The sequence below is a fragment of the Trichosurus vulpecula genome, chromosome 2, assembly GCF_011100635.1.
Source record: "Trichosurus vulpecula isolate mTriVul1 chromosome 2, mTriVul1.pri, whole genome shotgun sequence".
In the NCBI taxonomy this organism is placed as follows: Eukaryota; Metazoa; Chordata; class Mammalia; order Diprotodontia; family Phalangeridae; genus Trichosurus; species Trichosurus vulpecula.
This window is the reverse complement of record NC_050574.1, coordinates 460,199,035-460,214,441: the sequence shown is the minus strand read 5'-3', so window position 1 is coordinate 460,214,441 and position 15,407 is coordinate 460,199,035. Positions and strand designations below refer to the sequence as shown.

The following is a 15,407-nucleotide window of genomic DNA, read 5'->3' as shown; positions in this document are numbered from 1 at the left end:
GGGTGGGTAAAATTTGCAGAATTAGCAACTGATTAGATGTGAAAATATGAAAATGAGCAAAGAAAGAGTCAAAGATAATAGCTAAATTTCCAACATGAGAGTCTGGTTCAATGGTGATGCTATAGACAGAAATAATGAAATCAGATGGAGGAATAGATTTAGTCAGAAAGATGGCATACTCAATTTTGGTACATATTGAATTGAAGGTACTGATATCCTATAAATATTTGGAGAGGTCAAAGGTAGAAGTAAGGATTTTAGAGCCATATGCATAGAGATGGTAATTGAAGACATATGAATGAATAGATTATTACAGAGAAAAGAGAACTAAGGAGAGATTCTTTTGGAACACCCATAATAAGGACAAGGAGTCATTGAAGTTTATAGAAAAGGAACCTTTGGACAGGTACAAGGTGAATTAGGAAAGTGCAGTGTCTCCAAAGGAAGCCAAAGGAGAAAGTATCCAGAAGCACAGAGTGGTCAATGTGTCAAATTATATAGAAAGATCAAAAACAATGAAGACTAAAAAAGTTCATTAGATTTAGTGAATAGAAGGTAATTGATTACCTTTGAGAGAACAATTTCATTATAGTGGTGGGGATATAATCCAGATTGCAGAGAATTGAGGATAGCTGTGTCTTGTACTTTCTTATGGTACTTTGTGGAATATTTTCCTCCCCAAATGGAAAGTGTTCAGTTAAAATGGATAATACAATATATATCTTTTAAGATTCAATTAAGTTTAGTTTTTATCAGATGATTTGATTTTTAGCTGATAGACTTCAGATGGGATATTCAGAAGACCTAGTTCACAAATTTATCACAAAGAGAAAATTAGAAGTGCAATTTGTTGGAAAAGTCAATATTCACTATGAAAGATTGGATTGGACAGTTTAAGTTAAATAAAAACTTCAGTATTTCAAAATATCCATGATTCCATCAGTATGAGTACACCTACTGAATGCCAATTACAAACCTTCCACATTTTATTAGTAGTAGGACAATTAGTTTATTGTTGAAAAAATTTAGTCACCTGGGGACCAAACTTTGGGTCTAGTCCTTCTGACAGCATACACCATGCAATATCAGGTCCATGCCCTCAAAAAAGTCTGTCTCACCTGGTATATAGCCTTGGAGAATCCAGATCACCTCTATGACATGTTGAAACATTCCATTTTGACTTTGGTGGTGGAAAAATTAAAAACATGCATATTAAAAACCAAACTTGAATTATATATTATTTACTGGACTGCCTATTAAATCATTTAGTTTGACACCAAATCCAATTCTCCACACCCTGTTTGTAATACAAAACCCCACCTTTTTTAATTAAATGCTTATCTTGATGAGCTTCCCTTAGTTCCCTGGGGAAATAATAAATTAATATTTTAACAAAGATGGTATATTTTGGCAAATATATCAAGTGGTTGCTGATTAATGCTATTTATAGACTTATTTGTTCTTCTTGTTATGACATCTTTTTATCAGTTAAACATTTGTAGGAAATTATGATACTTAGAAATAGCTTTTTCTTTTTCCTTTTTTTTTTTGTTGTACTCATTTAAGGTTCTTTTCATCTTTGTCATTACTTCAAATTTGTTACTGACATTGACCTTTGTTATAACTAGTTCATTGTCTGCTTGCATGTAGACAAACAACCCTGAATTGATTCATATCAATTATCAGTTATGTCCTTTCTGTTAAGATAAGTTCAATTTCATTTTCAGTTATGATCGGTTGTGTGAAAGATAATCTATACAAAAGAGAAGTCAAACAATCCATGCAGTAAAAAACTAATACCTTTAAAAGGTATAGAGACATTTCTTGAGACACGCTTGGCTCAGGAGACTATAAGGACTTAAAACTGTTAGCATCTCTTCCTCATTGCCTGATAGAAAGCACAAGAGCTGGAGCAGTTCTCAGATGCTTGGCTGGTAGGTCTTGAAGGGATCTGGGCTCAGCTGAATTAACTCAATAACTTCGTCTCAGTGCCTGTGAATGTCATGTCAAATATTGTTCTCCTGCTATGTCTAAAGTAAATCTCATTTTGTTCACTGTTGAATGACCTATGAGTGCCTCATCTTGTTTCAGTATCTAAACTATACTACCAAGGAACTGGCTTGGGTTATGTCTAGCCCAGAAATGACAAGCGGATGAACAATGAGCTAGCTAGTCACAAGCTAGAACACATTCATAAAATTATGTGATGGTTTCAATAATCTTTGCTACTTTCTTTAAATCTTTTTTTAAATATTTTAACACCAGTATTTTCCCAGGAATACCAAACAGTTGTGGACTGTGGAATACCACATTCTTCAAAGAACTGAAATGGATTGGATTCAGATAGATTGAATTTAAATTGAATCCCACAGTGTCTTAAGAATTTAAATTTCGGAACATCCAAAGGACAGTGAACAAATCCATAGTGGGTATGAGTAGGCTACCTAAGGTGGTTCTCTGACTGGTGAAACCCACACCAGTGCCTTACTCAGACTTGCTCCAGGGGAAATGGAAAGGCAGCATCCCAACAAGGAAGTGCTATAGGGTGACAAAAGACTAGTAACACTTCTTTTAGGGAAGAAGCTGGCATCCCTTAAGACCTTGGGAATTCCCTAACCAGGGGCTGCCAAATGCAGAGTTTAGACCAGGGAAACAGAAATTTGCCAGCACTTTAACCACCGATACACAGAACATAAGTAGAAGCCAGTGACAGGAACCCAGAAAATTAAGGTCATGATCAAATTTACTACTACCATTTAACAGTAAAGGATGGGACAGAATATGAACCTGGCACAAAGTCCTAAATAAAAAATTGAGGCTGGAGATATGAGCAAATATGAAAAGACTTTTAACAATGAATAAATATTAAGGGTCAAGTGATGTCCAGAACAAAGTAATTCCATAATATCTACAAACAAATTCTCAGAAGAAAAAAATAGCTCTTTCACAGGGACTATAGGAGTTCATGGAAGAAATGAAGCAAGAATTTTTTAATCAAATTTTAAATGAAATAATATTTGTAAGGCACTTTCCCAGTTCCTACCACATAGCAGGTACTTAATAAATGCTTTTTCCCTTCCCTCCTTTCCCTCTCCAATAAAATAAGAACTTTAGAGGAATGAAATGAAAGGAGAATAAGTAATAACTTAAAACAGAAGGTGGAAAACCATGTCCAGATTCCCTGAAAAATTAAAAAAGGATCAAACAGAACTCTGTAACTCAAAGAGATCAGAAAATTATTAAAATAAAATCAAAAGATTGAAAAATAAAAGAAAATGTAAAGTATCAAAATTCATCTGGAAAATAGGTCAAGCAAAGATAATTTAAGAATCATCAGATTCTCTGAAATCCATGACTAAAAATTAAAAAGTCCTGGTACTTTGTTTAAAAAACCCCCACAAATCAAACTGTCTACAGCTACTAGATTCTGAGGACAAATTAAAAATACAATGATTCCACTGGATATCATCTGAAAGAAACTCTAAAATGAAAACTACCGGAAAAGTCATAACCAAAATCCAGAACTTCCAGTCAGGATCACGTTGGATCAGGTAGCTACCAATTCAAAGCAGAGGAAATCTTGAAATATGAAATTTTCCAAAAGGCAAAAGATAAATGCCTAAAAGCATGCCTGCAATAAAACTCAATATTTTCCCCTCCACTGAAAATAAAAAAAAAAAAACAAACAGAAAATTCTTCTTCCTAACTTTCCTATTTCTGTTTCCGGTCATCCATATTCACTCAGTGTTATCCTTGATTTTGCTTTTCTGTCACCTCTCATTAGTAGCAAAATCTTATTGATTCTTTCTCTACAGTAACATTTTTTAGCTCCTCTTCACTCATCAGCCTAATTCAGAGCTTTATTTTCTGCCTATTCTGTTTCAGTACCTTCTACCATCCAAACAGTTAACACATTAAGTATGGGACTGGTTATCTTACTCCTCTGCTAAAGAAGCTTCCGTGACTTGATTGTGTCTCTAGAGGAATATGCAAACTCCCTTCCCATACCCACCCCTTTTCTTAAGCATTTAAAAGCCCCCACAATCTGGCTCCAATCAATCTTTCCAAACTGTTTTTATATCATTCTCCCTTAAGCATTTTCTATTCTAACCTGTCTTATTTGTTGTTTTTCCCCCATAACCCACTTTCAATTTCTTCGCTTTGTTCATACATACTTTGAATGTGCTCACTCCTCACTTCCATCTCCTAGAGACTCTGGATTCCTCAGATAGCTCATGCAACCTCCTATGCACAAAGCCTTTCTTGTCATCTCCTTGTTTATTAGAGTCCCCCTGAAGTTATATTGTATTTATTTGTGCTGTTTTATCTGTGTTCACATTGTTTTCTCCTGATAAACTGTAAGTTCATGAGGACAGGAGCTGTTTTTTTTTTATTTTTTTTGTCTTTGTATTCAAGAACTAACCTAGCATATTGCCTTGCAAATAGTTTATCCTGAATAAATACTGATTGATTACATAAAGAAATGAACAAACCTATGCTCTCTATTTTCTTTTGCATTTCGTTCTTATCTTGTTCCTTTAGACCAGCTCCGTAGGACTTGTAAACTTCTCCAGGTGGCAGATAGGTTGGACTAGAGACAGAATGACGATGGTTAGTTGCTGAGGGTCATGTGACAAACAGGAGCGTGCACAGTGGTTCTCATTTTTCACAGGCTGCCCAAAATTGGCCTGTGGGCCATGTGTTGTGCAGGCCTGCTTTAGAACAAGGTTTTTAACATGGCGACCATGAACTTCAATGGGGAAAAAAAATTACATCTTTATTTTCATTAAACTCTATTTGAAATTTAGTATTTCCTTCAATTATTTAGCAACTTTGTTCTGAGAATGGGTCCATAGACTTTGCCAGATTGCCAAAGGTATCGTACACACATGCGCGCACACACACATGCTTAAGAACCTACTTCATATTTTGCTTTATTAAAATATTCCTAAATTCTTGCTTAGATATACTCTCTAAATTTGCTTTTAATCTGTCCTCCTGGATATAACTTACAACTTTCATACAATCTACTGCTTGTGTACACCCTGATTCTGACTGAGCATTATTTTGGTAGGGTGAGGGTTACCTGACAACTCATTTTCCTTAAGAGAAATATTGAGCCCCAGACTTCTATTATTCTTGACACTCAACAAAGCATTCCAGGATCCATACTGTACCCAAAAGAGGAAACCCGTCTGGGGGAATAGAGAATATATACAGAGATAGCATAAAATCTAAAAATACTATACATATATTCATATAAGGATGTATACTCCTATATATATATATATATATATATATATATATATATACACACACACATGTATATGTATGTGTTTATGTGTGTGACAGTTTGCACAGAAATGAGGCTATGCTGAATTCTATGTGGCTAATCAAGAAAAGCTTTCTGGAAGAGATTACAGAGGCCCTGACCGATGCCTGACATTGATTAATCAATACTAGTGTTCTAATTTTTCTAGTTTTAAAAAGTATTTTTTCCAAAACCTCCTTTTAAATATTATTTAACTTTATTTCCCATATCTGAAATATATGCCCATTTTACTATGGTTTTTCTTCAGTGGGGTCAGAAAGCAGCCCTAAAAGTACCTCAAAATAAAATATCTGAAGACACATGATAGTATCTTCTACTGAGTGAAAATCATCATAGAAATTCATTTCATCCCTTTTCATAGGGCTGTGTAATTCAAGGCATCTTAATAACTAAGAGAACCAGTATATTGCAGTGGATAGAGAGGCTGTCTAGGAATTGAGAAGACATGGGTTCAGTTTCTGTTTCTGATATCTTGACTACATGACCTTGGGTAAATAACTTAAAACTCTTACTGTTCCAGATAACTCTCTAAGACTATAATTTGGAGAAAATTTGATAATCTGCAGGGATAGAGAGAATCTCCTCACTGGGAATTCCCTGTACCAATGAATTCACAGTTCTGAACCAAATAATAATAATAATAATATTGAATTTTAGGCATTGGATTATCCCTTTAGAAATTTTTAGTGATATAGAAAGAATGATGTTTACTTAAAAGTTTGCTATGAGAATCTAAAGCCAAGATGGCACTCGTACCTAAGATAGAAGAATCAAGGTTGTCTTGCTAATAACATAACTGAACTATGCTAATTACATAGAAATGCTATGCTTCATTTGTTTTCTAATTGGTATATGAAAAGCAGGAAGTGATATCTACATGTACCATGATACTGTGCAAAGACCAATGTCTTTGGAGCCAGAGGGCGTGGGTATGGATCCTCTATCTGACACTTGCTACTTGTGTGACCTTAGACAAGTCAACTTCCTGGGACATCTGTAAAATGAAGTCCTTGGACCATATGACTTTTGAGGTCCCTTCCATCTCTAAATCTGTTATCCAGTGCTTGATGAGATGAATGGCAATGCAGAGCTAACCAAAGGATGTAGTTGGGAATGAGAAAAACAAGGTAATCAAGAGCTAAATATTAAAAAGTATTTCACAGGGACTGACATGGCCCACCTAATTTTGGTAATTTTTTCTTGTGTTTTTCTGTCAGAGTTCATTCCTTGTCTTGCCCCCCCCCACCATGCTATTTTTTTTTAGTACCACATGTGGAGCCTCCAAGAGGATATTTAAAGTTAGTAATTTTATTGGTACTGTGAAGTTAATCTACACCATGTGTTTTCCCCCCAGGAAATTGAAGCAGCAGTTCAAGCTAAACAGCCGGATGTGGAAGGAATTTTGTCTAAAGGGTGGCATTTATACAAGGAAAAATCAGTCACTGAGCCAGTAAAGGTAATGAAGCAACCTCAAGTAATATCCATTACCACCTAATGGGTTATGCTTTTCGTGTCGTACACTTGCCACTGATGTGGTCTATTTATAATCGATGAAATAACCTCGGAGACAATATTGGCTGTTCTGCAATAGCACAGGCAGGGCTGTCCTTATGATCTGTCTGCTATTTATACTTTCTGATCCCAGGGTTCTTAATATGTCATTGCAGCAAAGCATTCATTTCTGAATTTGTGCTCTTCCATCTTGGGAGCGGTGGGAAGGGGAGTCTACCTTCCAAAGAATTCTTTTATTTTACTTTTTTATTATTTTCCTAGGCTCAATACTTTTCATATTGTTTGACTCTATCCAAATCAAGGCACTATGTCACGTTGTCTGACTTGGGCAGCTGGAGGAATCATCTTCCCTGTTGCCCTTTCAGTTGATGAAGAAAATCAGTATTTTATTAGAGCAAGATTTTGTTTTGTGGGGGGCAAGGGAGAATATTATACTGTCACATTATTTCTTCTTGGAGAAAGTTGACTTGAAGGAAAACATTCATCTTCTTTCTCCTCATTATGTACATTTTCAAGTCCAGCAAAGACGTGAATTTCCAGACATCAGATTAGGAAAAGAGAAAAAGTTAATTTCACAGGATTATAGGTCTAGAACTGGGAGGAACCTTACAGGCCATCTGGTCCAAACCCTCCATGTCACAAACCAGGAAATGGAAGGTTGAACAGGGAGCAAGTATCAGATATAATTGCTATAAGAGCTGACTAATTGCTATTTGCCATTTCTTGGGGTTTTTTTTGCTTGTTTTTTTGGCAGGGCAATTGGGGTTAAGTGACTTGCCCACTGTCACACAGCTAGTACATGTGTCAAGTGTCTGAGGGTGGATTTGAACTCAGGTCCTCCTGACTCCAGGGTTAGTGCTCTACTCACTGCACCACCTAGCTGCCCCTATTTGTCATTTCTTAAGATCATAGATTGAGAAATGCAATGAGTATTGGAAGTCAAGTTAATCAAAGCCCCTAATTTTGTAGATGAAGAAACCGAGACCAAGAAGATGAAGTGACCTTACCAATGTCACAATGATAGCAAATATGATGGCAAATATATATTAGACACACAGAATTAGATTTTATTTTATGCCCTGCAAAAATTATAACTCTATGCTTTGATTAAAGGTTCTGGAGAGCATGTAATGGTGCCTTATTGATCAGTCCTGCTTTCTCTTACTATTGTTACAGGGCTGAAATACAATGAGACTCACTCTCATGTTTAAAACGACTTTAAGCCAACTCAGGTCAATAACCTCATTATACCAAGCCAGTTTGTCCTTGCAAATAACATTACTCTGACTTATATTCCATCTCTAAGGTCACAGCTTTTTCCCATTTTGTTCTTTGCTTGAACCACATTTTGTAAAATGTTTGTTTTTCCTGCAGTTTACAAGAGACTTCTTAAAGGATATTTTGGCCTGTACAGAATGTTCTAACTGGCTGTTAATAGGGTAGTCTGTTTACTCTAAATGTTGATATATGTTTGTTTAGGAATGCATTGTTCCTGTTTATGAAATCCATAGAAAATAATTTGTTACCCACTTGCCCAAAATATTATCTGTAGTTTTCATAAACTAACAGTATTGCTAATGCCTGGTATTATAAGCATGAAGAAAATACTGAGAGAGAAGAATTGATGACAGGTTTACATTTGTGTCTTAATGCAAAGCAGGAGGTAGATTGCCCATCACCTTTGCTAGTTTTAATAGTACAGCCATTATGGTAGAGAATAAAGGAAGGTCAACTATGTGCCAGCCACATAAAGAAGAAGATATTTATCTACAATGGTTGGATTTTTCCATTTTTCAAACCTCAATAATGTTTTTCAAAACATACAATCGCCAGACAGTCAACAGGCATTTATTAAGCGCTGTGTGCCAGGTACCAGGCTAAGTGCTTTGGATGCAAAGAAAAAGCAAAAAACTGTCCATGCCTGGAAGAAACTTACATTATAATAGCAGAGATGGGAAAATAAATACGTCAACGGAAAGTGGAAGGAAGGAAATCTGAAAGCAGAAGATATTGGAACTTGGAGAGACAAAGAGAGGCTTCCTGAAGAAAAGGAGAATTTGAGCTGAGTGTAGAAGGAAGTCAAGGAAGCCATCAGGAAGAGGTGAAGAGGAAGAACATTCTGGGTATGAAGAACAGTCATCACAGAGAGATGGAAATGGAGATAAAATATCAAGTAGGTCAGTGTAAATAAATCAAAGAGTATGGAGGGACTGGATACATTTACAGTTATAGATAATAGGAATAATAGGAAGCCAAGTGGTATGGTGGATAGAGCACCTGGTCTGGAATCAGGAAAATCTGAATTCGAATATGGCGTCAGATACTTACGAGCTGTGTGTCCCTGGGTGAGTCACTTAATCTCTGTTTCCTCATCTCTAAAATGGGAAGAATAAAGACACCTACCTCTTAGCATTATTGTAAGGACCAAATGAGATGACATATGCAAAGTGTTTAGCTTGGTGCCTGGCACGTAGTAAGTGCTAGGTAAACATAGGCTATTGTTATCATTTGATTATTCTCGACATCATCATTATTAATGAAAGTTTCCAGTGCCAGACATTGGCATTTATATCAGCCCTTAGAGGTAACAGGGACCCCACTGGAGGTTTTTGATTTGAGATTTGGCCGGGGGGGGCGGGGGTAGGTAATATAGTGGGATGATCAGACCCAAGGTCTAGGAAAAACGCTTCGGAAGTTAAGTCTAGGATGGATTGGAGGAAGGAGAAAGAGAGTTAAGGCAAGGAAACCCATTAGCAGGTAATTGCAGTAGTCCAGAGGAGAGATTATGATGGCCCAAGTCACAGCGGTGGCTATGTGAGTAGAGGCAAGAGGATGTGTATAAGAAACACTGTGGAGAAAGAGATGACAAGATGTGGCAGTGAACTGGGTATTTGGGATGGGGGGAGGGAAGGGAGGAGTTCAGGAAGACCCTGAAGTTGGGAGCCTGAGTGACTGGGAGGATGTGCCCCACTAATACGGAAGTTTGGGGTAGAAGACAGCTGAGGAGAGATGGAATAAGTTCTCTTTTGGACATGCTGAGTTTGAGATGCTTATGGAACTCTGAGCTCCAGATTTCCAAGCGGCAGTTGCAGATAATAATAATAGCTGACGTTCATACAGCGCCAAATATGGGCCAGGCACTGGGCCAAGCACTTTACAGCATTACTTCATTTGATCATCGCAACAACCGTGGGAGGTGGGTGCTATCATTCCCATTTTAAAGAGGAGAAAACTAAAGCAAACATAGCTTAAGTGACTTGCCCAGGGTCACGCAGCTAGAAAGTGTGTGAGACTGGATTGAAACTCAGGTCTTTCTGATTCCAGGCCTCGTGCCCTATCCACTTCACCACCTAGCTTCCTCCAAGACTATAGGTAAAGAGAGACGAGGTAATCCTCTGCATAATCATGATCATTGAACTCGCATCAGCTAATAAGGTCACCAAGCAAGAAAGTATAGAGTAAAAAGAGAAAAGGGCATATGACAGAGCCCTGGGGGTGCCCTCAATCACAGAGTATGGCATGGGCAAAAGTCCTACAGAGGAGCCTAAGAAGGAACAGTCAGATAGATAAGAGAACCAAGGAAGACCAATGTCATAAAAGCCTAGAAATGAGAGAATATTCAGGAGGGGGGAGACATGTTCAACATCCTCAGATGCTGCAGAAAGTCAAGACGGAGGGGGAGGGGGAGAGGAATGAAGGGGAGGGGAGACGAGGGGAGGAGAGAAGGAAAAGAAGGAGAGGAAGGGGGAGGGGAAGAGAGAGGACAACGTAACAACGACCTTAATTTACATACTGCGTCACATGTGTCTGTCATTGGCATATAAACTCCATAGGGGCAGGGATTAATTTTGTGCTTTTATCTTTCTTTGTTTCTACAACATTTAGCACAGTTTCTGGCATATAATAAATACTTAATAAATGCTTGTTAATTGCTTTAGCAATATTCCTAACTTGCCTTTGGTGGGACATTTATATTCTACAAGACGTTTTCAAAGGTCAAGGGAGAAAAAAATGCTTTTATATTTCTCCTGTAAAATGCTGAATGTATATGTAATTTGAACAAAAATAGACTTTCTTTTCTAAATTTTTCTCCCAAGTCCCATTCACATCCAGAGGGTATGCTACATTCAGTGATGAAGATTTTTGAGTTCCATTAACATACTTCAAATCCACATTTGCTCCTTGGCCAAATTAGTTTGGGAAATGCTATGGTAAAGATTTGTATTTCATGTTAATTTGCCTTTTAAAAATCACTTCCAACACTAAAGCTACAATCTCAGGATATAAATTAATTGTTGCTTATTATATTCATAGAAGCAATAATTTCATATTACTTTAATGCAGTTATTTTATCAGTTTTAATATTTCCAAGGTACCTTGGAAACACAGAAAAATAAATAGCGACAAACTGCCAAAAGTTACATTATGTTGTCAGTGCTCTGGGAGGGAGGTTCTTACTATGTATCTGGTTTTGCAGACTGATATAATTACAATTAGCAATTTCCTTTAGAATGAAATTCTAACTCCTTTCTAATCATTCTATATTTAGTATTAGAAAATTTGAAGAAATGCCTTTTCCAGTCCAGAAGAATTCACTTTCCTCCCCTTCCCTCCCCCTCCCCCTCCCCCTCCCCCTGTAGCAGCAAGCACCCTAGCACACCCAGGATGACCTGCTAGCACAGGTTCTCTGGTCTGCTTTTAAAGGAGAGCAACTTTGAAGGGGTCAACAGTCTCACTTTAATTACATTCACTAGTTCAGGGAAAAGATCAGCACTCTGAACGTCAGGGAAAGTACAGAGCAAATTACAAGCAGAGAAAATACAAGCACAAAGACTAACAAACAGGGCTCTAACTGCCTGAATCAAAGCAATATTACCATACATTTTACATACATCACTGGATCAAGAGAGCTCTGAACATATGGCTCAACCGGGAAATCTAAGACCCTTCTCCATCCTTCTCATAAGCGAACCCCCAAAGCAAAATACCAACTCAGAGTATATATACACTTTGGACTAATAGGCACCACAACCCTCCTGACTCAGTGCCTGATTAGCTTTAGTACCGAAAGGTGTGAAAGCTTTCCTACAAGCAAGCCTCCCCCTAACCAAGCTCCTCCTTAGGCAGGTCTCTCCCCTAGTGGGCTCCATCTGAGGCCTATTAATGGTCAAGGAAGATCTTATTAACCCATTAACATTACACCCCCCCATTCTAATTTGTTTATTTTTGAAGAAATTATTTTTATTGGATTTAGAAAAAATTGTACTATGTCATATGCTATGTATGCTTGACAAATTACTATCATATAACATTATTTTGCGCCTTAGGATCTAGAAATCCGTATTTATTCTGTCACAGACAGTTGAAGAAAATAGAAACAAAATTTTGGCCCCTCACCTTGTATATGGTTTATGGGTTGATTGGTTTGGTTTTTAAATCGAAGAATAGGAAAAATGTAATCATATCAAGCAGTTGAATTCTGTTACTGTACCTTTTCTTTGAGGAAGCATGGTGCCCCTCCACCATGAGAGAGATAGTAGCCGTGTGGTCAGGAACACCTGGATTCCAGTCATACCTCTGATGTATACTGGTGTGTGACACCTGGGCAAGTCACTTAACTTCTGTGTCCAGAAGCAAGTTTCTAATACTATATCTTGGATATCAGGTGTAGGTTTACGTCGTTGGAAGGAGTTTCATCACGCACTGGGTGATGCCTATACTAATCACATGTCCAGAAAAACACCTACCTGGCCAAAAAGATTTTCTGGGAGAGGTAGAAGGGAACAAAGAGGGCTAGTAATGCAGTACTAGCCACACAGATTAGAAGAGTCAAATTTATAACTGAAATTGAACAGCTTTATTCTTTGTTTCAAGTATTAAATGAATACATAAGTACATCTTTCCTGCTCCTTGGCCCCTAACCCAGTGGACATTTGCCATTTCTAAAATAAGCAATTGTGTCACCTGAATAAACATATACCTCACCTAAAGTATTCAAGTTTTATTTCTTCAAACCATTTTGATAAGGACAACTTGAAATCATTTATTAAAATGAAGAATTGAAAATATTATACCATATTAGAAATAAATAAATATTCTCCATTTGTTTACATTTATGTCCCAAAATAAAAGGGCTGAATTTTTATGACTGCCTTTTAAAGCTTTATTTGGTTTCACTAAAAAGAACCACTTCTGAGCTAGGCAATTGTAAAGGCCCAACAGGTGATTAGTACCCTGGCTTTATTTTTTTTTTAATTAAAAGGGAAATGAATGTAAAAAATAATCTCCCCCAAATGAAACTGAAAAGTTGCCAATTAAAAAAATTAAATAGCTGTAATCCTCATGGCCATACAATGCAGAATGCTGGTTTTGCAGATACCGTTTTGAAGCCCTGATGTACAAAGGAAGGGGGAGCAGTCTTCCCTGAGTCCTCTAGCTTCTGAGGGTGAAATTAGAATGGAAGAATTAGTTAGCGAGAAAGAAATACTGGGCTCATGGAATTGAGTCAGGAAAAAAAGACAAGATATAAAGAAGGCTAGCACCACAGTATGAGAAGTAGGAATTGGTCATCTTCTATATAATGATATTAGAACAAGAAGCGACATCTTTTCTTTGGGGTTCAAGGATGAAATATGGGCAGAACACTAAACAAAGTGTTATGAATCCTCAGGCAGCTCAGCGGCTCAGTGAAAAGGGGACTGATCCTACAATTAAGGCTGAGTTCTGATGTGGTGAATGCTGTGTGACCCTAGACATGTCACTTAACCTCTGTCCCTCAGTGTCCTTGACTGTAGGGAGTTCTCAGAACTGTGAGGATCAAGTGAGATTATATTTTGTGAAGCACTTAGCACAGTGATGGCACATAGTAGGACTGCAATGTTTGTTCTCTCCCTCTCCTCCCATAGCGCACCCTCTTTTGGGAAACTCTCTAGGAAGAATAGGTAGGAGACGCCCTACCAATGCAGAGAAGCAATTATTCTGCAACTTAGAGTCTTTAAGGAGTTGTCTGAGGCACTCACACAACCAGTATGTGTCAGAGACTGGACTTGAAACAAGTCTCCCTATTCAGATGCCAGGCCTGTTGCCTAACCACTGTCCCATACTGCTTTATACTGTGCTTCTTGGGTGAGATGGGGAGGGAAAGCCTGGTTGGATTTATAATCAAAACTCATTCACATGCATTTGCAGCTGCCCAGAGTTCCTGGCTACTAAAGTATGTAAAAATGCAAGGGTGGGCAGAAAAGATACAGCCTGTGGCCATTTAAAAATGATTTTATTTAGAAAAAGAAAAACAGAAAGTTCACTTTCCAGTATGAGCTGCATTTGACATCTGGCCTTGTGCAATGAACTCCTGTCTTACACTCTGTTGTGGTCTAAAGTGCCAGATCCACATCTGTTCTTGAAACTGCAGTAATCATACCTAATTTGTCAAAATTTATCAGTGATTGCATAAAATAATTAATGGCTTCAATTTGCCTACTTTTAATGTACTATTAATAGGTTAATAATCTCAGGAAATATTTAGGAGTATAGAATCATTTGCTCCTATATTAAATATACTAAATAATTTACCTTTTTTATTTCAACTCACCATCCAAAAAGTGTATGCACTTTGTGGAAAATTCTATCCACTTTGTAAAGGTCTCTTGACTAAGTTTTCACTTAATGTCACCCTATGTAGCTAAGGATATTTTTAGACTTGGGGCAGCTAGGTGATGTAGTGGATAGAGTACCAGGCTGTATCAGGAAGGCAACATTCATGACCTCAAAGACGACCATGAACATGCCTGTATAATTTGGAATCACAAAGTATAAGAGATTCTCTAGGTAGAAGGTAGGGGAAGTGTAACATTTATTTTGACACCAGAGGATCAAATCCCAGAACAAATAACTCCAATTTGATATAGCAGTAATTGTATCCCAAAGCCAGTAAGCCTACCTCAATATAACAACAAGGAAATTATAACACAGTATTACAGCAAGGAACCAAGTCATCCTGTAACCTTCGCCTGTGCTGGGGCCTTCCCGTAAATACTCACGAATCCCACCTGTCTTCTTGCCTGTGTTCTTGCCCCCCTCAGTTCTCTGGTCTCCACAGCTCCCTGGTCTCCAGTCTCCACTCTGCACTCTCTCTGCAGCTTTGTCGACTCAGAGTTCTTACTCCTTCTCCTTGGGATGAAGTCTGAATTCTCACTGTCTACCTTCTGGGTATATACATATATATATATATATATACATGCTCTTTTTAGGGCCCAAGGGCTTCAAGTAAAGGGGCTCAGTCCCTAATAAGTAAAGGGTATAGGCCTGCCTACAAACAAATCTCTAATTAAGCTTCCCTCAACTGGCCCCACCTGGGGCCTATTGAATGGGTGGGAAAGATCTTTAATCACTGATCGGCATCACACAGGCCATGAGTCAGGAAGACTCATCTTCTTGAATTCAAATCTGGCCTCAGACACTCACAAACTATGTGACCTTGGGAAAGTCATTTAACCTTGTTTGCCTCAGTTTCCTCATGTATAAAATGAACTGGAGAAGGAAATCCAAACCTACTCCCGTATCT

General features: G+C 37.7%; 1 protein-coding gene across 6 annotated transcripts in view; it reads left to right on the top strand.

The window, feature by feature from the left end:
• DMD (dystrophin) overlaps window positions 1–15,407 on the top strand; it is a 1,925,924-nt gene that overhangs the window by 1,108,711 nt on the left and 801,806 nt on the right. For all 6 annotated transcript variants that reach the window (XM_036747778.1, XM_036747779.1, XM_036747772.1 and 3 more), the window contains one exon: window positions 6,687–6,788. In XM_036747778.1, the coding sequence (XP_036603673.1) occupies window positions 6,687–6,788 (102 nt within the window). The remainder of the gene's footprint in view (window positions 1–6,686; window positions 6,789–15,407) is intronic.